Source organism: Eupeodes corollae, chromosome 3, assembly GCF_945859685.1.
Source record: "Eupeodes corollae chromosome 3, idEupCoro1.1, whole genome shotgun sequence".
NCBI classification, from domain to species: domain Eukaryota; kingdom Metazoa; phylum Arthropoda; class Insecta; order Diptera; family Syrphidae; genus Eupeodes; species Eupeodes corollae.
Window position 1 is genome coordinate 83750750 of NC_079149.1, and position 22253 is coordinate 83773002.

The following is a 22253-nucleotide window of genomic DNA, read 5'->3' on the forward strand; positions in this document are numbered from 1 at the left end:
TGCAACTTTGATTTTATTTACAATTTGACGTACATGGAATCCAAAGGTAAGCTTAGAGTCAAGGAATACCCTAAGGTACTTAGCGGAATTACCCCATTCAATTATTTTACCGTCGATATGGATGCTGTTATTGGGTAAGAGGCAAGACTTTCTTTTCCTTGTGAAAAAAGATAGCCTGAGTCTTATCACCATTTATTTTGATTTTCCAATCATTGCAGCTTGGTTTTAATAACGGAACCAAGTCAATCTGATACGTAAATGCAAGTGTCATTGGCAAAAATACCCTTTTCACAGTATCTTAAATTCGGAAAATCGGATATATGTAGTATGTATAAAATAGGCCCAAGAATACTCCCTTGAGGTACGGCTGCATTTATATGAAATAAATCTGAGAGTTCATTGTTCACAAAAACTTGAAACTGCCATTTGGTAATTCAAATTACAAAATATAATTTAAAAAAGAAATAGTTTTGTTTTATATTTTAGGCAAGAAATATCGTTTACTCGGGCCATTATTTTTCTGGATGTAAGTTGCATTTGTATCGAGCCTTCCCTTGAATTTTTGTCACATAAGGTCATAGACGCTTCCACGACTATTTTCACAGAACGTTCGACTGCCCGTGTGTGACAAGGTAGCTTTAAGAAAATGAGACTTTCGTTGCACTGAGAACTAATAACCTCGTTTATTTCTTCATTAGTAATATGTTGAAGAATTGGTGGGTCGTAAAACTCTTGCTGCCAAATCAATATAGCTTGCTGCATTGAAATTAATAAGAGGTAATTTAAAGACAGGCTTCTTTCCTGTGAATTTCGTGTTTTTAGTATCCTCCTGGCAGCTAGTTCCCTGATTGAATGATTTTGATCGATCAGACAGCATCGATAGCGTCTGGATGAGCGAAATAGGCATTACGTGGAATTATGGGATCAAAAATAAGTTTCAACTTTGATGGAAGATAACGAAAACTTTTATATAACATCCACAAAATTTTATATCCATTATAGTTGTTCGTTATTTGATGGAGTTGAAGAAGAAATATAAAACCGTGATATTCTATTCATAACGACAAGGCGTCAATTGAGACGTTGTGGGGCACGGTAAAAACAGTTTTTATTGAAGCTGCACCTGAAACGTTACCGAGGCAATCTAGAGATAAGGATTTGTGGATATTCCAAGACACCTGGGACAAAATTACACACACAAATATACAGAGCACTGAACAATGACCGGAATACAAATGCAAATCATCAACTGCCGGACATACGAAGATCTACCAGAAGCATTAATATTGACCCCCAACATGCACGGAAGTAAGAACCGTGATACATCTTTTAAAGAACAACAAAGCAGTTGGGCTGGATGACATAACTGCCGAATTCCTAAAAGCAGATCTCGACCTCGAAGGCCGGTATTTTGTTGCCACTTGTTGAGCCTGTTTGGGAAAACGAAACCTTTCCCAGGGAATGGAAGGACTACCAAAAAAAGGTGATCTTAAGAACTGCAATAACTGGTGTGGCAACAATCATTATCGAGAGAATAAGACCTAAGATCGAGTCTACGCTCAATAGGCATCAAGCGGGATTTCGCAGTGGTCGATCATATGTCGAACATATTAATATCTTGCGAACTATTCTTGAACAACCGTCGGAGTACGAATCGCCGCTTTACCTCATGTTCGTCGATCTTGAAAAGGCTTTCCATCTCGTTAATCGTGATGTTATCTGGAGATCGCTTGCTGCTAGAGGCATTCCTGATAAAATTGGCGTATCGTTTTGCACAATGGACAGCTTTCCGACGCATTTGAAGTCCGACTGGGATTGAGATAGGTTGAGGTATTTTCACCGATTCTGTTCTTGCTTGCTATTGATGATGTTATGACTGCTACACGAGAGACTGGGTATACAATGTATCCAATGGCGCCTGAAGGAAACATTAAGCCAATTGGACTATGCTGACGACATATGCTTAATGGTAAACAGAAATGGAGACCTCAGCCAAATGTGCCACTCTATTCAACAAAATAGGGAAGTGGCTGGCTTAAGTTCAACTATCTAGGAAGCTATTTGGCACTCGATGGTGGAACGGACCTGAATGTCACCAATAGAATAAATAAAGCCCGTAGTGCATTCGGAATGCTTTCTAAAATGTGGAACTCCAGCAAAATAGCACCCTCCGTACTAAAGTTAAAGTTGTTTGAGTCCAACGTGAAATCCGTGCTACTATATGCCTGCGAAACGTGGAAGTGCTCTGCTGACATTTCGAGAAGGTTGCAAACTTCTGTCAACCGCTGTCTAAGAGAAACATGGAGATCATCCGTCATGAAGGAAGCTCGGTCCCAAAACTTGGAGACGCGGTCCCAGCTGAGGTATCGTGCTAGGAATAGAGAGAGATGATAGACAACATTTTCACTGTGACGACTATAGCTCAACATTTTCTGAAACAGAATAAAAAATTGTACATGTTTTTTGTCGACTTTAAAGCAGCTTTTGACTCTTTTGATCGCAATGCATTGTTCTACAAACTGTCACAGAAAGGATTGTGTACGAAGTTGTTAAAAGTCCTCATAAATATGTACCAAAATAATCGCCAATCGGTGTGGGAGGGCAAAAGTATTTCAGAATGGTTCATGAGTGAAGCAAGGCTGTCTTCCGAGTGCAAATTGTTTTCACTGTTCATTGACGATATTTCTTCTCATCTCCCTGTTGAAGTATGCGTAGCAGAAATAAGAATTAAAGTGCTTCTTTATGCTGACGACATCGTTCTGTTTGCTGAATCTCCACAGAGTCTTCAACTTATAATCAATAAACTCTATACTTATTGTAAAACCTGGAGGCTTGCAATAAATTAAGAAAAATCAAAAATTATGATCATTCGCAACAAGCAAACAAAATTGGGAAACGGCGAAAAATGGTTTCTAGATGGTGAATCAAATCAATCAAACATGAAGTTTTCTCTCCGCCTTGAGAAAAAACTGGTTTCCTCTAAAAAGCTTATAAATTCTTCCTGGAATCATATAATCGGGAAGAATGAAATTAAGACCTCCGCGAAACACAAGGACTTTGAATCAATTATGCGCTCTGTCATGTGCTATAGTTGCCAAACTTGAGGTTACCGTTCATATGAAGAAGTTTAAGAACTGCTACGATATTTAAAAAAAAACTCTGCCGCCTGCCGTTGAATACGTCAAATTACGTTCTTACGCTAGAAACAGCTTTACCTTCATTACATTACTACACATTGATTATATCCTAAAAACACTTGGATCACCAATACACAGAATACCCAATATTCTTACGAAGTTTTTAATAAACAGGAAGATGGAATGGGTTGTGGATTCAACTTAAACTTGCAATACGAAGACCGGGCTGAATTGAAGCAAAATCTGTATAAGTTACTCGAGCTTCACGACACCCATCAGCACAACGAATGCATTCAACAAGCTACTAAATCTATCAACAGACCAATCTACCCAGAGCTCAGCTTTAGCCTAAACTGCAACAACTATTTTAATGATTCGAAAAACATCCAATCAATATCTTTAATTTGCAGAGCTAGGTGTAATATGCTTAATTTAAATGGTTCAACATACATAAATAAAGAAACAAATCTATGCACAATATGCAAGAGTTTGCATATGGTTTGAAGACACTTTTCACCTTTTAGCAATATGCCTATATGCCTCTATATGCAATAAAGAGATTTAAGATGCAATTACTTCGGTGAGTTGACTTTGACGATGGAACAAACTAAAACCAGATTGAATGGTTCTAATTGGGTAGCCCTAAACAGTTATCTAAAAGATGCACTTAAATATATACACTATATAAATACTAAATTTACTTAATAGTTACATCATGTTCTTGCGACAGGTACTTTTCATCACGACTTTAAATCTTTGTTTAATTTCTTCTTGTAAAAGATCCAAAATGTAAATTTATCTTGTTTTTTCTCGTTTTTGTTTTTTGTTTAATTACAAAATTCTGAATAAGAAGTTTTAATTTTCATTTAAATTACTTTAAATTTTTTGTTTTATAATACATACTTACAAAAAGTTTAACGAATCAATCGGGCAGACGGCAATCCTACACCCATAACTTTTTATTTACTAGAATTTAAATTGTAAATTTTGTAAAATTTATTATTGGAAAAATAAAAATCCAATATAATTTAGAGAGAGATGGAAGGAACTGGTTGCCGCCCTATGCTCCAGGAGTTAAAGTGCTGCTACTAGCAGCTGGAAACGAAGAAGGAGAAGAAGAAAGTTAGCCAAATCATGAGACCATTGTCAACTTATAACTGACTTTTTTGTACAGGTATTTCTGGTCGATACTTAGATCATCAAACTGAATTGGTAGCAGTTCACTTTCTATTTTCCATAAATCACAGTTTCTAATTTCTAGCAACATTCTAATAATTCGCTAATTGGATCAACATGTGAAGATGGGAAAGTGGTAGAACCATCTAATTTTGTAAATGCCTCAAGGCAATTCGCTCAAATGTAGCATACAAATGACCCACTGTAAGGGGCGCTGAAGCCTTTTTTCGAATATTTTTTCCTGTCCAAGTGATCGTTATATTCCAACCAAGGCCCAACAAATCATTCCTTTCTTTATTGTGTGACAAAAGAAGCTCGGTAATAGATACTTCAATATTTTTGGCAGTTCCTGCAACAGGGGTAGCATAGACCATATAAATTAAACCTGTTTCTTTAAGAACAGATACTATATGATATGATAAATATATTTACAAATTGAAACTTTGTAAATTCGTTATTAGGAAATAGACAAACTTTGAAAATGTCGTTAAGGATTGTTTGAAAACGAAACAAAAACAATAAATGATTTTCGTCTAGTGAAAAGTGAAACGACAAGAATTGGGGCATTCTCATCGTAGCTTTTCTAGAATCGATTCGTTGTTATTGAAATACGACCAAGACATTTTCAACAGCGCTTTTGACTGGAAATTATTGTAAAGGCCTTATATATATATATGTTCCTTAATTACTGTCTGTCGTTTACTTAGTAATAGGGTAATATGTTTTTCTTTGGACAAAAGCTAATGTAATAGCCTAATATATTTTGGGTGTAAAGAAAAACACACAAAAACACACAACTTAATTTGACAAAAAACAATCGACCCACCTTAATGTATATTTAATAAATATTCGGCCCTATCCAGGCCCCATCAGAGACTAGAATATTTCTCCACACAAATCTTTTTCATAGAATTAAGGATTCTTGAAAAGTAGAATACTTTCGAATATTGAAATTAAGAATTTTTCCGACGGGGCCTGTGGTAATGCTGATATAATAATAATAATCCTAAACAATGTATTTATTCGTTTTTGTACGTTAGCCTATAAAAATAAAATATTCTATTTATTTAACTATTAATTTAAAGTCGGTTTATGAGGTTTTGAAGTTGAGACAAATTTACATCGTCTATAGTATTTAAAAAAAAAAACTTCCAAAACCATTTATATATATATTTTTTAAATTGTTTAAATCTTATGAGATCATTTAAATAATTTATCAATAATGAAAATCAATTTATGAACTATTTACATTTAATACACTCTAAACTCTATCTTTCCCGATCTATAAAGAAGTGAAGGTATTATTATTCCAATAAAATTAATATAAGTTAAGTGCCAAAGATAGAAACAGATTATTTTCGAAATTATTGTATTAAATAAAAAAACAAATATATACGAAGTCAGATGACACAACATATAGAATCTCTATTTTAACGTATTCTTGCCAAACTCACGTCATCTCCATCACAGCTGTCAGGATATACTAGGGGATCGGATATCACAGATGATCGTGGTATATCTGGCTCCATGCCTTTTATGCCGATCCTTGAACCCGGTGCTGAGGCATAAGAGCGTTGTCGTGTAAATGGTTTTTTTCCATTGTTGGTAATTTCTTTACAAACCTTTTTTTTTTAAATATTGTTGTATTTTCAAATTTATAAACATTCATAAGAATATGTACTATATTGAATTTAATATTGTGACACATAAGTTTGTACTTAAAGAGTTTTGGTGAGAAAGAAATTACAACTCCCCCACAGAAATGTTTGATTATTTGATCAAACGAATTTAAATAAAATATAAACTAAGAAACACAAAAAATAACATTATACCATAAATAAGGAGGGTGTCGAGCCCACAACACTTTCACCTCAAAACATATTAATGCATAAAAACATAAAAAGTATTCTGGATAAAAATAAAACTTACTTCAAATAGATTTTTTCGTCTCGTCATTTTCTTCTCACTTTCATCAATTTTGCCTTGATCCTCAAGGAAATCTACTTCATCTTCGATTAAGTCCAGTTCAAACTTCTCATCCATGTCATCGAACATATAATAATCACCAGCTCGAATAGCTACAGAAAATAATCAAAAAACGAGTATAATTTCCAATTTTTAACTTTATCGAACACTTATCTATACTTTTCAATTACATTTAAATAATTTTTATTTTTCTACACATACAAAATATTATTTTCCTAGAGGAATTTCTAAATACATAAGTTTATAAATGTTAACAAAACAAAAACACATTAACTAAAGCAATATTGATAATGTTTTTTAAGTGCACACACATGTTATATTATTATTCGAACAAAAATAAATAATCCATTGATATGAATCTGATATTGAATGAACGAACAATTGTTATTTAATAAAGAACCCAACAAATTTTTAAAAAACATACATTTTTACCTCATTACAAAATAGCACTTACTAATTAGATATCGTAGTTTTGAAATATTTACATACGCGGAGTTTATTTGAAAAAAATGAAACGGTACAAAAAGAATATCACTTCTTGTACTCTTAAACTTAAAATATTAATTCAATGGAGAAATAAATAAATTATGATTTACAGTGTTGGCCAAAATATTAGCAACTAAAACTAACTCCATTTTTATGTCATTCAAAAATTAATAATTTAAAACATTGGTTGCGTTCAATCTCAGACAAATAGGGTATCCGGATACCTTTTTGTTAGTGTTTTACGTGTAAAATAACAGCTGATCAAAAACAGCTGAGATGGCAAAAAAGGAATCCAAAGGTATCCAAGAATATCTGGGGTATGTAGGTATCTGACAGAACAGCTGATTCAACACATGGTTGAATTTCAAGAAGCTTGAAAATTGATTTCAGCTTTTTGTAGTTGTTGGAGAATTTCGCTGAATGCAAAATGAGCAGAACTTTTAGCTAAATTGAACGTGTCTCCAGCTGATAAGAAACTTTCTTGCTTACTCTAGATTCAAACAAAAAACAACAGTTTTTTCTGTAAGTTAAAAGTTATTTTATTTTGGTGCACTTTGTGCAAGAGATCCTAATAATTTGAAATCTTTAATAAGCAATTCACATTTTATTGGCTATCCTAGTTGATGGTGCGCCTTGAATGGTTTTTAAGGAAGCGTTGGATAACCAAACGGTTATATCATGCAACAAAAGTTCTTGCGTTGGTCCCAACATTAAGCTAAAACTTTATATACTGTGAACAAAACAACTTAAAATCTTACCGCAAAGCAACTTCTGCTCATTCGGAAATGAGATCGAAATTCTTCCAAACTATATCTAGGTATTGTCACTTCATAATAGTCCTCGTTTTTATTAGGATAATTTTCTGTTAAACGTAAATCATTTAAATACGGAGATTTCGCAAGTAAATTATTGATCGTATAGAATTCCAATTGAGCTAAGAGGAAATTTAACATAGATTACAGATTAAGGTTATCTATTATTTATTAAATTGTTACGCAGCTATCAATTCATCATCGTCTGACGAATCAGTTGAATTATCAATTAAATGTTTTATCCTAAAACAATTTTGACTTCGAAGCTCAAATGTTTCCCTGCTTTTAGTGAACAGGTGAAAGTTGTTTTTATTTTTTGACAGATATCTCAATATCCAACTCGTTCAACAAGGTATCTAAAAATCTACCTATCCAAGATACCCTATCCAACACGAGATAGAACGCAGCCATTATGTATGTACTTTTAAATAGACCTAAAGAGAATATAGTTTTCATAATGGTCCATTTAAATATGACATAACTATGACACTTTACCCAGTTCTTTGTTTTGAAAACTACAAATCCATTGCTCATATTAGAGGTGTTGGCAAACAAGTGCAGTTGAATCTATTTATTAGGTGTTATTCAGTTCACGGGCAACCTAATCAGTGTTCTTAGCGAACTTTTGTAAAAGGGCCGAAAACAAATACTCTAACGAAATAAAAGGCCAAATTATAAAAAGAATAGAAAAGCGGAATGAGTCAAATTAAAATATGGGGATTTGCCGATTATTAAAATTTCAAAAATCCAAAAAGTCCAATCCAAATAAAATCTATTTAGAAAGAAAAATACGACCCCAGCTCGACCTGAACGTAAGCTTTTTTTTCATAATTAGCGAACACTAGAAGGGTTTTGTATACCTTTAATATGCCAAAGACACAGTGTGATTAGGAAAAGAGGGAACTGTTGGATAGGAGGTGTCGGTATACATTGGTTGTAAATGTCTGAACATTCCAATGACAGGGAAATATAAAGCGTTCCAAGACGTTCCACATTCGCATAGTACGGCTAAAAAAAGAATCTCTGTACTTCATAGTACGGCCGAAGTTGGGCTCAAGGGTAAACTGATGGGCATTCCCAGAAGCGTGGGTGTTACGGTTAAATTGTTTAAAGGGAGGAATGCAACTAGCTTTTTCACTAGAGCATAGTCCGTTAAAATAACGGTAAAAAAGGGTGAGGCAAGAAACCTTGCGTCGATGATCGAGGTATGTAAACGAGTTGATGATATTAATGTCACCAATCATTTTAAAAGCTCTTTTTTGAATATTGCCCAAGAGGCTTGAATAAGTTACTGGAGCACCAACCCAGAGATGAGAGTTTTATTCAAATTTCGGACGTATAAAGGTTTTGTAGATTGTAGCCAGATTAGACGGAGAGAACAATTTCTTGCAACGTCTCAAAAAACCTAGACATCTTGCGGCATTTTTTGCAACATTGCGTATGTGATCGCTGCACAAAAGGTGGTTGCTGATGCACATTCCAAAGATGTCAAGATTTTCCGTTTCGTTGATGCAAGTTCCATTCATAGATAGTGGCAAAGAGGGTTTACTCGCTTTAATGATGGAAGACGGCATTGCGTTTTCGAAGCATTAAATTCCACACGATTTCTTATTCCCCATTGTACAATGCTGTGTAGATCGAAATTTAATGAGCTAATCATATTTTGCCGTTGCAGTTCCACATCCGAAGAGGAGGGTTGTGAGTCTGGAAACGAATATGAAAAGCTGAGAGTGCAACCGTCAGCGAAACAATGTATTGGTTTAGAAGTAGCAGACAGGAGATCATTTATAAAAATGAGGAAGAGGGTCGGAGACAAAACGGAACCCTGGGGCACATAAGCATTTATTTGTATAAGTTTCAGACTTGAATCCGTCCAAAACAACTTGTATTGAACGGTTCGAAAGAAAATTTCTAATCCAACGAAGAAGAAATTCGTCGATACCAAAAGCACGCATTTTCGATAAGAGAGGAAGATTAGAGACTTTATTAAATGCCTTTGAAATATCAAGTGCAATAATGTTAATTTCTCCAAAACGATGTAAAGATTTGTTTCATGGTTCGGTGAGATGAACCATTGGACCATTGCTACCGAAGCCATACTGTCGGTCATTAAAAATCTTAGGTTCTTTAAGTTATTTCTTTACTGATAATGAATCAGCGTTTCCATGACCTTGGAAAGAAGGGACGTCAGTTCTATTGGACGATAGTTAGAGAGAGAGAAGGATTCGCCTTTTTTAGGGACAGGCTGGACAAACGCTATTTCCCATCCGCTCGGAAAGAGACCTGTAGAAAAGGACAGATGGAAAAGTTTAGGCAGTGGTTTTGCCGGCTTTGAAGAACACCTCTTCAGAATAACTGAGGAGATACTATCCGGGCCAGCGGATTTGTCTATGTCAATGTCTTTCAGTACTCTTGCAACTGCACGAGTGCGAAAGAAAATTCGTCCCATAGAATCATTTACGCTCGCAAGAACAGGAGGACTTATGACACTATTCGGTAGCTTCGAATTAATAGCAAACGGTGCTGCAACAAATTGGCTTTATCAATCGAGCTTACATAGGGAGTGTTATTGTGGACGAGCGTTGGAACCGAGGATGACGTGGTGTTTCGTACGTTTGTTAATAATGACCAGAAATTTGTACTACCTTTGGGACATTGTAGCATTTTTTGCCTTAATTTCTGATCATGCAAAAATTTGGTTCGTCGAATATGACCATTACTGGTCTTTCTGGCTTGTTTGAACTTACTCCTCTTTACAGCTCTAATCAAACCATGAGTTCTCTTTGGGTTTGATAGATTTCACTCTATTCGGGATAAAATTTCGAATTCCACAAATAATTTAATTTGTTACAAGGCCGTTGCTACCAAATACTAGCAATATTTTAGTTATACTAAAGGGTGATTTTTTTGAGGTTAGGATTTTCATGCATTAGTATTTGACAGATCACGCGGGATTTCAGACATGGTGTTAAAGAGAAAGATGCTCAGTATGCTTTGACATTTCATCATGAATAGACTTACTAACGAGCAACGCTTGCAAATCATTGAATTTTATTACCAAAATCAGTGTTCGGTTCGAAATGTGTTTCGCGCTTTACGTCCGATTTATGGTCTACATAATCGACCAAGTGAGCAAACAATTAATGCGATTGTGATCAAGTTTCGCACTCAGTTTACTTTATTGGACATTAAACCAACCACACGAATGCGTACAGAAGAGAATATTGCGTCTGTTTCTGAGAGTGTTGCTGAAGACCGTGAAATGTCGATTCGTCGCCGTTCGCAGCAATTGGGTTTGTGTTATTCGACCACATGGAAGATTTTACGCAAAGATCTTGGTGTAAAACCGTATAAAATACAGCTCGTGCAAGAACTGAAGCCGAACGATCTGCCACAACGTCGAATTTTCAGTGAATGGGCCCTAGAAAAGTTGGCAGAAAATCCGCTTTTTTATCGACAAATTTTGTTCAGCGATGAGGCTCATTTCTGGTTGAATGGCTACGTAAATAAGCAAAATTGCCGCATTTGGAGTGAAGAGCAACCAGAAGCCGTTCAAGAACTGCCCATACATCCCGAAAAATGCACTGTTTGGTGTGGTTTGTACGCTGGTGGAATCATTGGACCGTATTTTTTCAAAGATGCTGTTGGACGCAACGTCACGGTGAATGGCGATCGCTATCGTTCAATGCTAACAAACTTTTTGTTGCCAAAAATGGAAGAACTGAACTTGGTTGACATGTGGTTTCAACAAGATGGCGCTACATGCCACACAGCTCGCGATTCTATGGCCATTTTGAGGGAAAACTTCGGAGAACAATTCATCTCAAGGAATGGACCGGTAAGTTGGCCACCAAGATCATGCGATTTGACGCCTTTAGACTATTTTTTGTGGGGCTACGTCAAGTCTTAAGTCTACACAAACCAGCCAGCAACTATTCCAGCTTTGGAAGACAACATTTCCGAAGAAATTCGGGCTATTCCGGCTGAAATGCTCGAAAAAGTTACCCAAAATTGGACTTTCCGAATGGACCATGAAGTAAATGTCATGGACCAATCTAACGTTTCAAATAAAGAATCGATGAGATTTTTTAAAAGTTCTCAAGCTCTTAAAAAATCACCGTTTATATATAATTGAATCCTAAATTTGTTTTTTAATTATTTAATAATCGAGGCAGTTAAAGTTGCTCTTGTTTTGGCCAACACTGTGGGGGTGAGTTGAAGTGGTATACAAATCTGATAACAGCTTAAAGGACATTTAGCTTAAAATTTTATTGATTCGTTCTTTTAATTTGTTTTTCTCTAAGACCCAAATAGAAAAGCTTTCGTTAGTTTTTACAAAAATAATTCTTGAGAAAGTTATTTTCTTCTTACATTTACAAATCCCAAATAATAAACAAAAAGGCAAAGTTTAAAGAATATATTTTTTTATAACTGCAATTATCCCGATTCAATAACATGTATGTGCGTAGGTTTTGTTTTTCTATTATTAATGTCTAAATAAAAAGATAGATATTTTCATTCTATATGAAGACAAGAGTTGTCACTTTTATAAAATTAATTTTTTAATATTATTATAAGAAGATTCGGAAATTTGCTATGTATGTTTAAACAAGTAATAGGAGGTATACCTAGATTTGATTGTTTTTATTCAAAAGTGCCAAAGTAACTGTAAGATCAGTTAACTCATTCTCAGACGAAAAATAAATTAGTGCAAATTGAGGTGAATATTGCTTTCGATGCCTACACTACGTGAAATTATAATAAAAACAAAGCTGATTGTGCAGTATCATAGTAAAAAAAGCAGACTTACAGAAATTAAACTAAGTTTTTTTTTTAATTATTCAGTACATAAAATAAAATAAATCCAAAACATTTGTATAAAAATTAGGAATAATTAAATAAAAAATATTCAAGATGCACTTTTTTTTAAAGAAATAAATAAGAAATAAAATTAAATTGTTTGCACCACAGTTTCCCTTTCACTAGCAATAATTTATTTTTAATATCAAAAGGCAATTTTGTTTTTATCAAGTTTAAGGAGTTATTTATATTTTTTCTAAATTATTAATTTGTATTTGCTATAGAATACGTATGTTTATAGAAAGCAAGAAAATATTGATTTTACCCTGTGGATGATATTTTAACTCTTTCCGTTTTTGAACTCTTGGGCCAGGAAGAGGAAAACCATGTTCTTCTATAAGTAGGATATGAGGAAAAATAATTATGATAAGCCGAAATAAAAGAAAAAATCAAATAATAAGAAATAATTGTCCAAAAAGAAAATTAAAAATAAAACAATTATAGTATAAAAGTATTCATTTTTGAATATGATTTTGTTCCAGTAATTTTTCTTTTTGCATGAGATTGTGGTGAAGGAAGGTAAAACTTTAAAGAAATGTGGATGAAAATAAAAAAAATATATGCAAATTAAATAAATACAATATGACTGAGTGAGGGAAATCAATTGCTTTGATCTTTACTTTTAAAACTACGTTATTGTAGGAAAAGTGAAGAAGTACATAGATGACAAAAGTTCAGATTTCATTTTACTAAAAAAAGAAAAGAAGATTGTCTTGTAAATCTCCAGTATAATTTGTTCTTAAAACAAAGATATAAACAAAACCTCATCTAAATACATAATGCAGTATGTCTTTTTTGTAGATGAAGTTGTCTAAACGTTTAAGAATTTATAAGAATTTCAAACTGCTTTTAAGAACAGTCTTACATTTCCTATGTTCATCTTTATCGTGAAGTAGGCCTTGTTGAGATCAATATATTTTAATAAAAGAGTGAATGCAAAGACAATTTTGTTTGTATTTTCTTTGTTTGACCACATTTTGTTTTTATATACAATATAATAATTTTATGTACACATTTGATTAAAACAAAATTACACTCTGCGTGTGAAGTTGCACGAGAAACGTCTATTGTTATCGATTCCGAATACAAAAAGTCAACTGGACCCCAGCTGTTTGGACGTTGAGACAGAGGTTCATCAGGAGCTGATAAATTGCTGTATCTATGTCGGTTTGTATTTTCTTCCATTGAATATGTAGCATTGCCCATGCTTAGATGACGACGATGAAGAGATTTTTGACGAAGAGTTACTGGAACATCCTCTGTGCCCTGCAAATTTCCATAGGAATTCAAAAAAAAGCCAATTCCAATAGTTCAAAAATTAGTCGGGTTATGATTCAATAGTAAAATAATTTTCACAAGTAAAAATTATATTTTCATTTTCTTTTATATAAATGACAAAATAAATGCTACAATCTTCTTTAGTACGATCGAAAGGACAATGGACATTTTGGTCCTCGTTCTAATTGGGTGAGATGTGGTATAATTTTATATATAGGAACTGGTCTACACTAGATTTAAAGCGATCAAGGTGCTGGCTATATCTCAACAGATCGGTGTCATAATTTAATAATTATTCTTTAACGATCTAAATCATATGAACATAAGCAGCGTCTCACGTTTCGTAAATGACTCAAACTGGTTTCATTGAGTTTAGAAGAAAGACTCAAATTCATGTGGTATCACAATTGGCCATTTTACTTTACTCCATCACGGCAAGCAAGGGCGGATCCAGACTTTTCATCAGGGGGGGGTCACACACTTAGATGAGTTTTTACTCACCGCTCTAATGTTTTGTAAAGGATGCTAACAAAATTTAAAAGTGCTAAAATAAAAACTTCAGTTATCAAATTGTTTAGAACACTGTTGTCCAGCAAGTTATGGTCTAACTATTTAATTTGGATGACTCACATGAAAGCATTCCAAGATTCAAACAGTTGTCTAAATATGCCATATTTAAGAGCTAAAATACAATAGCTGTGAGGGTTTTTGGTGCATCTCGCGCAGAAATGTAGGAAACTATTCGAAACGATTGGTTTTTTCCAAAAACAAAACACATTTTTCTTGTTTTCATTTCTATTATTGCGAAGAACGCTGCAAAAATTTAGAAATCTAGAAAATGAGAGAGGATCTGATATGTAAAAATGTCGGGCTCTTTTTGACGTAGTTTTTTCGAACTCAATTTCCTTGAGTCTGTTATTATTATCGTTATCAATCTGGTTACTCGTATTTAGATCTTATAAAGGCGTGAACAAAACTTAAAAATTGTAGAGACAAAAAGGTTTGGTTCTTGAATTTGAGGAAATAGTTGTATTTAAGAACATAATTTATCCAAAAAAATTAAATTAAAACAAAGTAAGGTAAGTAAGGTAAGTAAAAATAAGATGGGAAGAAAAGTTTTGTAGCACTCACAAATTACAGGTTTGAAAGCTTTTATATCAATAGATATGAAACGTTTATTGTGTGTTTACTTAGCCATTAGTTGAACAAAAGTTTCACTTGAATTTTTGGGACATTAAATTATTGAAATTCATGTTTGAATCTCAGTTCTAGAGCATCCAAAGCAAATGCACTTCAAAAGTAGATTTATTTAATTTTTTAAGATCTTTTGTATTCAACAGAAAACCAATTTTGAAAGAAATGAAATGCAAGACTGGGTCGCAAGAACTTGATAATTTCTTCCAAAAAGTTTGTTTCAAAATATTGCCTATAGGTATTTTAAGATTTAAAAATGTACCTCCAAAATAAGTTCTTCTTAAAAATTTAAATGTCATTTATTTATGTCAAAAATACATTTTTGATTTTGAAAAAATCATCATCAATTTGATCATTGACAAGAACTTGCACAGAAAGAGAACATTTTTGAAATCGTTCCATTATTTCTTGAGAAAACTTAAAAACAAAATAATGATTTTTTTGAGGGGTATCCTTCTGGAGTAATATGAAAATATATTTTTCTTGTAAAAAGAAGCTAAATTAAGAACACAAAATTTTGAGAAATTTTTAGAAAAATCACATGTTTGAACCAAAAAATTTGTGTGGGGACTTCTGTTATTTTTTGTATTAATAAAATGATAAAAACTCCCTTCACTAATCAGCAGAAAATCTTAATTTCAATCAGAACAATTGTTTGGACTGTAGGGGCCAGGAAAGACAGACAGACGGAAGGAATCGAGGTGCCCACTTTTTTCGACTATTCTACCGTCGTAATGTCATATTTGATTAAAAACTCTAGTTTGAAATTGTTTACTTATGCAAAACTTGCTATATAGTTCCTATATGTCGCAGTAAAAATTACTTCAATGTTCACTATTTATGTGTGTCAAAAAAATGTATTAATAAAATTGAAGGCTCGTTTAAGGAATTTAAAGGCAACTTAATATAAAATTGATGATCTCTTATTCAAGGTTTCTTATTAAGAACCTGAATATTTGCTCTTTTTCTTAGAAACAATTTTTATGAAAATAATTTAAAGCATGACTAAAGATTTTTCAAGTTTTAAATTGAGCGAAAATCAATCAATTTGAGTTGTTTTTGACAGCAAACCGCTTTTTGCTGAACGTCGTTAAATTACTTATAAATCTTTAAATGGAATCTTTACTTATACAACTTAACTGTATAAGCTTTTTGGCTCATATAACCCTCCCCCCCTTGGATCGTCAATTGGTCAAAAGTTGATAAATTTGTGCTGTGTTTTTGGAATAGGGCTGAATATCCGATTCATATTATGTTCCTGGTCCAATCTTCAGTCAAAAGTAGTACTTTTAGCAACAAAGTTTAAGGAAGTAAAATACAAATGTTGTTTTCATATACAAAAAATAAATAATTCAAAATATAATGGAGGGTCATATCCATTAACGCAATACGATTAGTTTTGAATTGAAGGGAATCCCTACGAAAAAGCAAACAAATTATCTCCCAGGGGGGGTCATGACTCCTACGACCCCCCTGGATCCGCCATTGACGGCAAGCCACTTTAATCTAACCTAACCTATTTAGGAACATGTGTTACTATTTAGACCAGTCTGAGATCTTAGTACTTTCCGAGATATACACAGCTGGTCAAAAAAATAGGTATGAGAAAATTTTTGTATCCACTGCTGACTTGTTGCGGTTGTTTTGACTGCTAGCAATGCAACCAACATTTTTTAAAAAGAAAAAAAGAAAGAGCGGTAAATCCAAGTTTCTTATAATATTCTTGAGGTGGGTTGTTTATAATCATTTTATAAGCTTCAAACAATAGTTTTTTATTTATTTGTGTTTGAATATGGGTCGTAAAAAATCAGCTACCACTGACCGCCGCATAGTACTTCTAGCTAAACCTAAAACTCTTATTTCCTCAAGGACTTAAGGTGCTGAAATTGATAATGGTTCTATATATGTATATATATTATAAATATATATTATTTTAATAACATCTTAACAAAATACTGCTCTGCGATGACACTTTCAGCAACACAACGATCCTAAACATACCGCAGGTCTTGTGAAAGATTAGTTTCGAGAGAAACAAGTATCCGTTGTTCCATGTAAAAATCAATCCCCTGATCTTAATTTTATTGAGAACTTGTGGAATTAGCTTAAGCCTAAGTAACGGGGTCAATATTTAACAAATAGAGACTACTTGTGGGCAGCGGTTCAAAGAGAATGGTATTACATACCCCAGCAAACATGCCAAAGTTAATAGAGTCAATAGCGCGACGACTCCAAAAAGATAATGATCGAGGATACTTAAGTTATTAAAGAAAGTAAAACAAAAATTGTGATAAGATACAGAAACTATTATCAAAATCGATAATATTTATACTTTAGAAAGACACACCTATTTTTGTGTCCAAGTGAAAAAACAACTATCTGGAATTTTGGGGCTATATTATCTATAATTGTTATGTATTTAAAAGCCTTTTAGTGTTTTTTTTTTTTATTAATATAGGAGCTTTAAAAATATCTACGCAAAATTAGTATTTAACATACAAAAGTTATAAAAAATGAATTAATACAAAAATTAATTATCACACCTATTTTTTTGACCAGTTGTGTATCCCTGATATCACAATAGCATAATCAAAATATTACCGTAAAAGAAGCAATGATTCCTGTGTTTTCGTGTATTTTTTAAAAATTGGGTGGCGCAACAGTCTGTTGAGAATTAGGGCCTAGTGACTTACAATACTCAACCATTCATGTGTACGAGTACTGGTGTCAGGGATGGAGCGGACCTACAGTTGTAAGGCGAATCCGAACGGCTAATTTGAGAAATCACTTTTCATGACAAGAATTACTCTTGGAGAATTTGTCAATTCAAAGGCAGTACCCGTGAAAAAAACTTTAGATGGCATAGACAGGTATCCAACCCAAGACCTCTGGAATGACAGTCCAACGCAATAACCATCATGCCACGGGTGCCTTGTATTCCTCAAGGATAAAACAAATCGCCTCTCACACCCCGAAGCGCGGGCACAGACATCCGTTTCGTCTGTGTTATCTCTTTTATTTTCATCTCTGAACCCTGCGACCTTACTGGATTCGCTTTAAACGTTGACATTTTTAAGATTTTGAATCATTCATTTCAATGTTTGAGATAAATCTATTTTTTATTCGATACTAAAGAAAACGTCCAAAAAGTGAATGAGTACCCAGCTGTCCTCTTATATTAACCCTAATGCAAAATTACCCGTTTGGGCCTTATAAATAAATAAATACATAGAGAACCAGGGCCTAGTGACTTACAACTCTCAACCATTCCTGTGTGCGAGTATTGGTGTCAGGGATGGAGGGAACCTGCCGAATCCGAACGGCTACTTTGAGAAAGCACTTTTCAAGACAACAATTACTCTTCGAGGATTTGTCAATTCCTCCCAAGAGGCACTGCAACTTTAGGTTGCACAGGCAGCGATCGAACCTAAGACCACTCGCATGACAGTCCAACGTATTGGACCTAAGGTCGCACAAAAGTACTTGAGCGTCATCAGAGTGAGCTTGTTTTATCGGAACTTCTAATCGTACACAGATTAATAAATAAAACGCTCTGGAGGACCTGCCAGACTATGGCAATGATGTATGGCTTTTACGTGGGCGAATTCATTCCCTTCATGTTGGGCCCAAACTATATTATTGTTACATACTTATCAGCAAAAATGAAAATAGTAGTTTTAAACAATACTACTGTTTTTTTTGACAGGTCTACGTACAATGGGTACGTGTGCTCATATTGTCTCAATTGTGTGGTACCCAGGATACGCGAGACCTGAGGGCATCAATGCCTTAGCTGCCTTCAACTTAAGTCATTTTTTTTGTTCTGTATTTAACATTGTAATGTTTAAATGTATGAATGCATACGAGTACCAATATATTTCTAAAAAAAAAAAACAATTATAATAAAATCTTTAAAATGTAGGCATAGTAAGTAAGTTATAAGAAGGAATTACTCTTACAGCTAATCGAGACAAGCGCTATACTAGGCGTGAATGTTTGTTAAAATGTCGTTCTAATGATATGCGACTCATCAATATCGGAACGGGGACTACTACCAAAATATCCATTCTCCTTTAAACAAAAAAAAAAAACTCAAACCTATAATTATGTTCTACAGAAGGTATATATGAATATTGAATTAAAAAAAGGAACTTGAAAAATTCAATCAAATTTGAATGATATAACGATTGAGTATACATTTAAAAATTTAGTTTTTTAAATATTGGTCAACCACCCCAAAAATGAAAAAGGGACAAAACAAATGAACCAAAATATGAAATGCAGGATAATCAATATATTTTAAACCTATTTAAAATTTAAAAAAAAATGTTTTAAAACTGTATGCCTAATATTTACTTTTGAATCATATCCCTTAAATAATTTAGATATTTAAATTTTGAGGGAAATAAAAAGTATCTCATACATCAATAACTGCTTCGGAAGTATCAATATCCTTTCCTTTGCATGTTTCCGACACTGGTTCGTTCCATGAAACTGCATTTACACTCGATTGTCGGCGAGTTTCACGAATTCTACTATTTTGTATACTAGACACAACTGAGCTTGCTCCACTAACATTAACAATCAAACTAGTTTGCACGGCTGTTGGTGGCGGAAGTAAATTGCTCATGGGCAAACAGCTATCTGCAATTCCTCCTTCCTTTGTTTCAGTTGCTTTTGAATTAGCTTCTTTGTCCACAGTGAGCGGTGGTGAAAATACTCCATATGATCCATCGGAACTTGCGGATGGCTTTGGTAAAAATTCTGATCCGACGGTTGAATCGAATGACAAGCGTTTGCTATCAAGGAATCCATCAAAGGAAATAGTCATCCCAGCAGAGCTTGCCGAAGGTAGCTAATCAAAATCAGGGCAGGTATTGTATGTATTCAGTTGTTGACAACATTGAAAAAAATAACAAATACTTGATGATTGTTGCGTCCTGGCATATACGGCATTAATCCGCCAACAGTTGGACCCATATTAAGATTCTTGTCCGTTTGGCCATTGTCCTGTATTCCTTTATCATCTTCAATAGGAGTATGATACCCTGATCCATGACACGATGAAAAACTTCCGCTGTGCAGCAACGGAGGAGCTCCTTCTGTGTTTACAGTGAATTGATAACATAATCTCAATACATACATACAACTATCAAATTAGTAAAATAACACTTTCGTAACACTGTCGCACATAACCGATTTGATAATAATAATATTAAGTTAGGGACAACTGAATTGAAAAAATGCAGTTAACAAATAAACAAATATAACAAGAACCAAAACATCAGTCATTCAAATAATCAGTTAGATCAAGATCAAGATAAAAGGAAATGCACGTATGAAAATAAAGGATTTAAAGGTCACTCTTGAATGGACGGGCAGGAACAAAATCGACGTCTCAAAGTACAATAATCTGAAATACTCGGAAAATCGGACAAACAATTAACTTACCATCGAAATGAGTAGGTTTATCAATGGGACGCAACATTTTTTGTTGGGTGGCTCGAATTTTTTCCATTTTTCGTTTTATCTTTCGCAAAACTTCTTGTTCGTGTTGTTTCCTATGTTCAATTTGCTTCTGCCGAAGATCTTCGATAATCACCGCACCTCTTCAAAAATTCAAATTATTTTATTAACTTTAAATGTTTAAAATAAGCAAATAGAAGGTGAATATACCTGTCAGCCAAAATAGTATTGGCTTTTGTGTCATTGATTATATGACAGAAGTAATGGCTCTTGAATATTCTTAGCTGTAAAATAAGAAAGGCAAAACAGACCGCATCCCAAACTAGATAAGAATGACTCTTTAATGAAGGACACATGCTGCTGGAGTCTTCTGTTTCTGTTATTGTTATTGTCTTTTCAATACCACCTTCCGCACAGTCAATTCCCAACATATGAATAAACCAACATCCATCAGTTTGAAAGATGGTGGGAAAGAGGCAGTCTTTAATTTGCAAAAACGTTTTTACGGTTATATTTATAACATTATACACTAAAAGTATATTCCATCTGAAAATTGAAATTGTTAATGACTTAAACTTTAAACATCACACTAAGAAATTAAAATAAGAATAAACAGATTTTCTAAATAAAGATTCAACAAGTAAAGTAACATACCTTTTTAAAATAATTCTAATAGGACGAAGATAAAAATCTGATCCTTGCCAGAGGAATATAAATGACCCAATCAGATATCCAATGGCTAGAAGATCTGATATATTTGTTCCAGCTAGAAACACAACTGCAAGGGTTATCCAATAGAAACCACATAATATGGCATTTTTAATAATATCTAAATAGTTTCGTATTGTCGATAGGAAATCTCTAGTAGGATTTTCAAACTCCACATGACCCATATTTTCAATGTCACTAATAACTGATTTGTTTGTGCCACCAGGATAAGTATTGTCATTGTCGTATTTTTTCTCCGTAGCAAAAACTCTCTTCTGCCGATTGATGAAAAGTAGCATAATAAAATCGAAAATTAGTTTATTAATGTGGTTGTAGTTGAGATTTCCCGGCAGCATCGCCCATTTTTGCAATGCATCTGAATGAGGTGATTGCGTCCAAGGATATTCTAAAATTCAAATTATTAACAACTATTCTCATCAAAATGTATTTTTATTTTTTAAGTTATTTTACCAGAGCAGAGTCCTGGTGGCAGTCCAACAAGTAATAAATACTCTATAAATATAATTGTGGCAGTGAAACATTGGAAGACACTCCATACTTTTGCACAAGAAGATCTCTCGAACCACAGGAAGGCGCACAACCAGACAACATAGAATACAGCAACAACATCTTGCCGATATGTTATCAACGAAACCAATGTTATTAATGTGCATTCCAAGCCAAACTTATAGAAACCATAGTTAAATAAATATTTAATCATTCCTTTGAGATTTTTTTCAGCATCAGAACGATTTATTCCTGGGAAGAGAACCTTTGGTGGTTGTTGATCGGTTTCACCCTGAAGAGTTCGCATTTGGCTTTGGCGAAGAGTAACTACTGCATGCAACGTTACCATTACCATGAAAATAATGTATTTTTTGATAAGGTACATAAGACCACCGTTGAAGTTGGCTTTTTGTAATCCAAACCATTGGGCGTTATTTTGTGGAGTAGTTTCGTTTAAATTACAAGTGACGTTATACTTTTCATGAGAGATATATTGCACTTGATATATCATTTTCGTAAGAATAATAATTGAAACAACTAGTGATATTATGCGGCTGATGAAAATTTGAACTTTGCTTTTGGAGATAAGGCCGATAATGCAGAGTGCACAGAAAGCAATATGAAGCACACATACCTAGATATT

The 22253-nt window shown here is 33.8% G+C and overlaps 1 protein-coding gene across 13 annotated transcripts in view; it reads right to left on the minus strand.

Annotated features, from left to right (window-relative positions):
- LOC129952624 (piezo-type mechanosensitive ion channel component) overlaps positions 1–22253 on the minus strand; it is a 141134-nt gene that overhangs the window by 43451 nt on the left and 75430 nt on the right. For 11 of the 13 annotated variants that reach the window (XM_056065344.1, XM_056065353.1, XM_056065349.1 and 8 more), the window contains 7 exons: positions 21575–22244; positions 21050–21509; positions 20606–20941; positions 20381–20538; positions 12723–12791; positions 6243–6391; positions 5768–5935 (listed from right to left, as the gene is read on the minus strand). In XM_056065344.1, the coding sequence (XP_055921319.1) occupies positions 5768–5935; positions 6243–6391; positions 12723–12791; positions 20381–20538; positions 20606–20941; positions 21050–21509; positions 21575–22244 (2010 nt within the window). The remainder of the gene's footprint in view (positions 1–5767; positions 5936–6242; positions 6392–12722; positions 12792–20380; positions 20539–20605; positions 20942–21049; positions 21510–21574; positions 22245–22253) is intronic. The other 2 variants (XM_056065347.1, XM_056065351.1) reach the window with 2 other exon arrangements.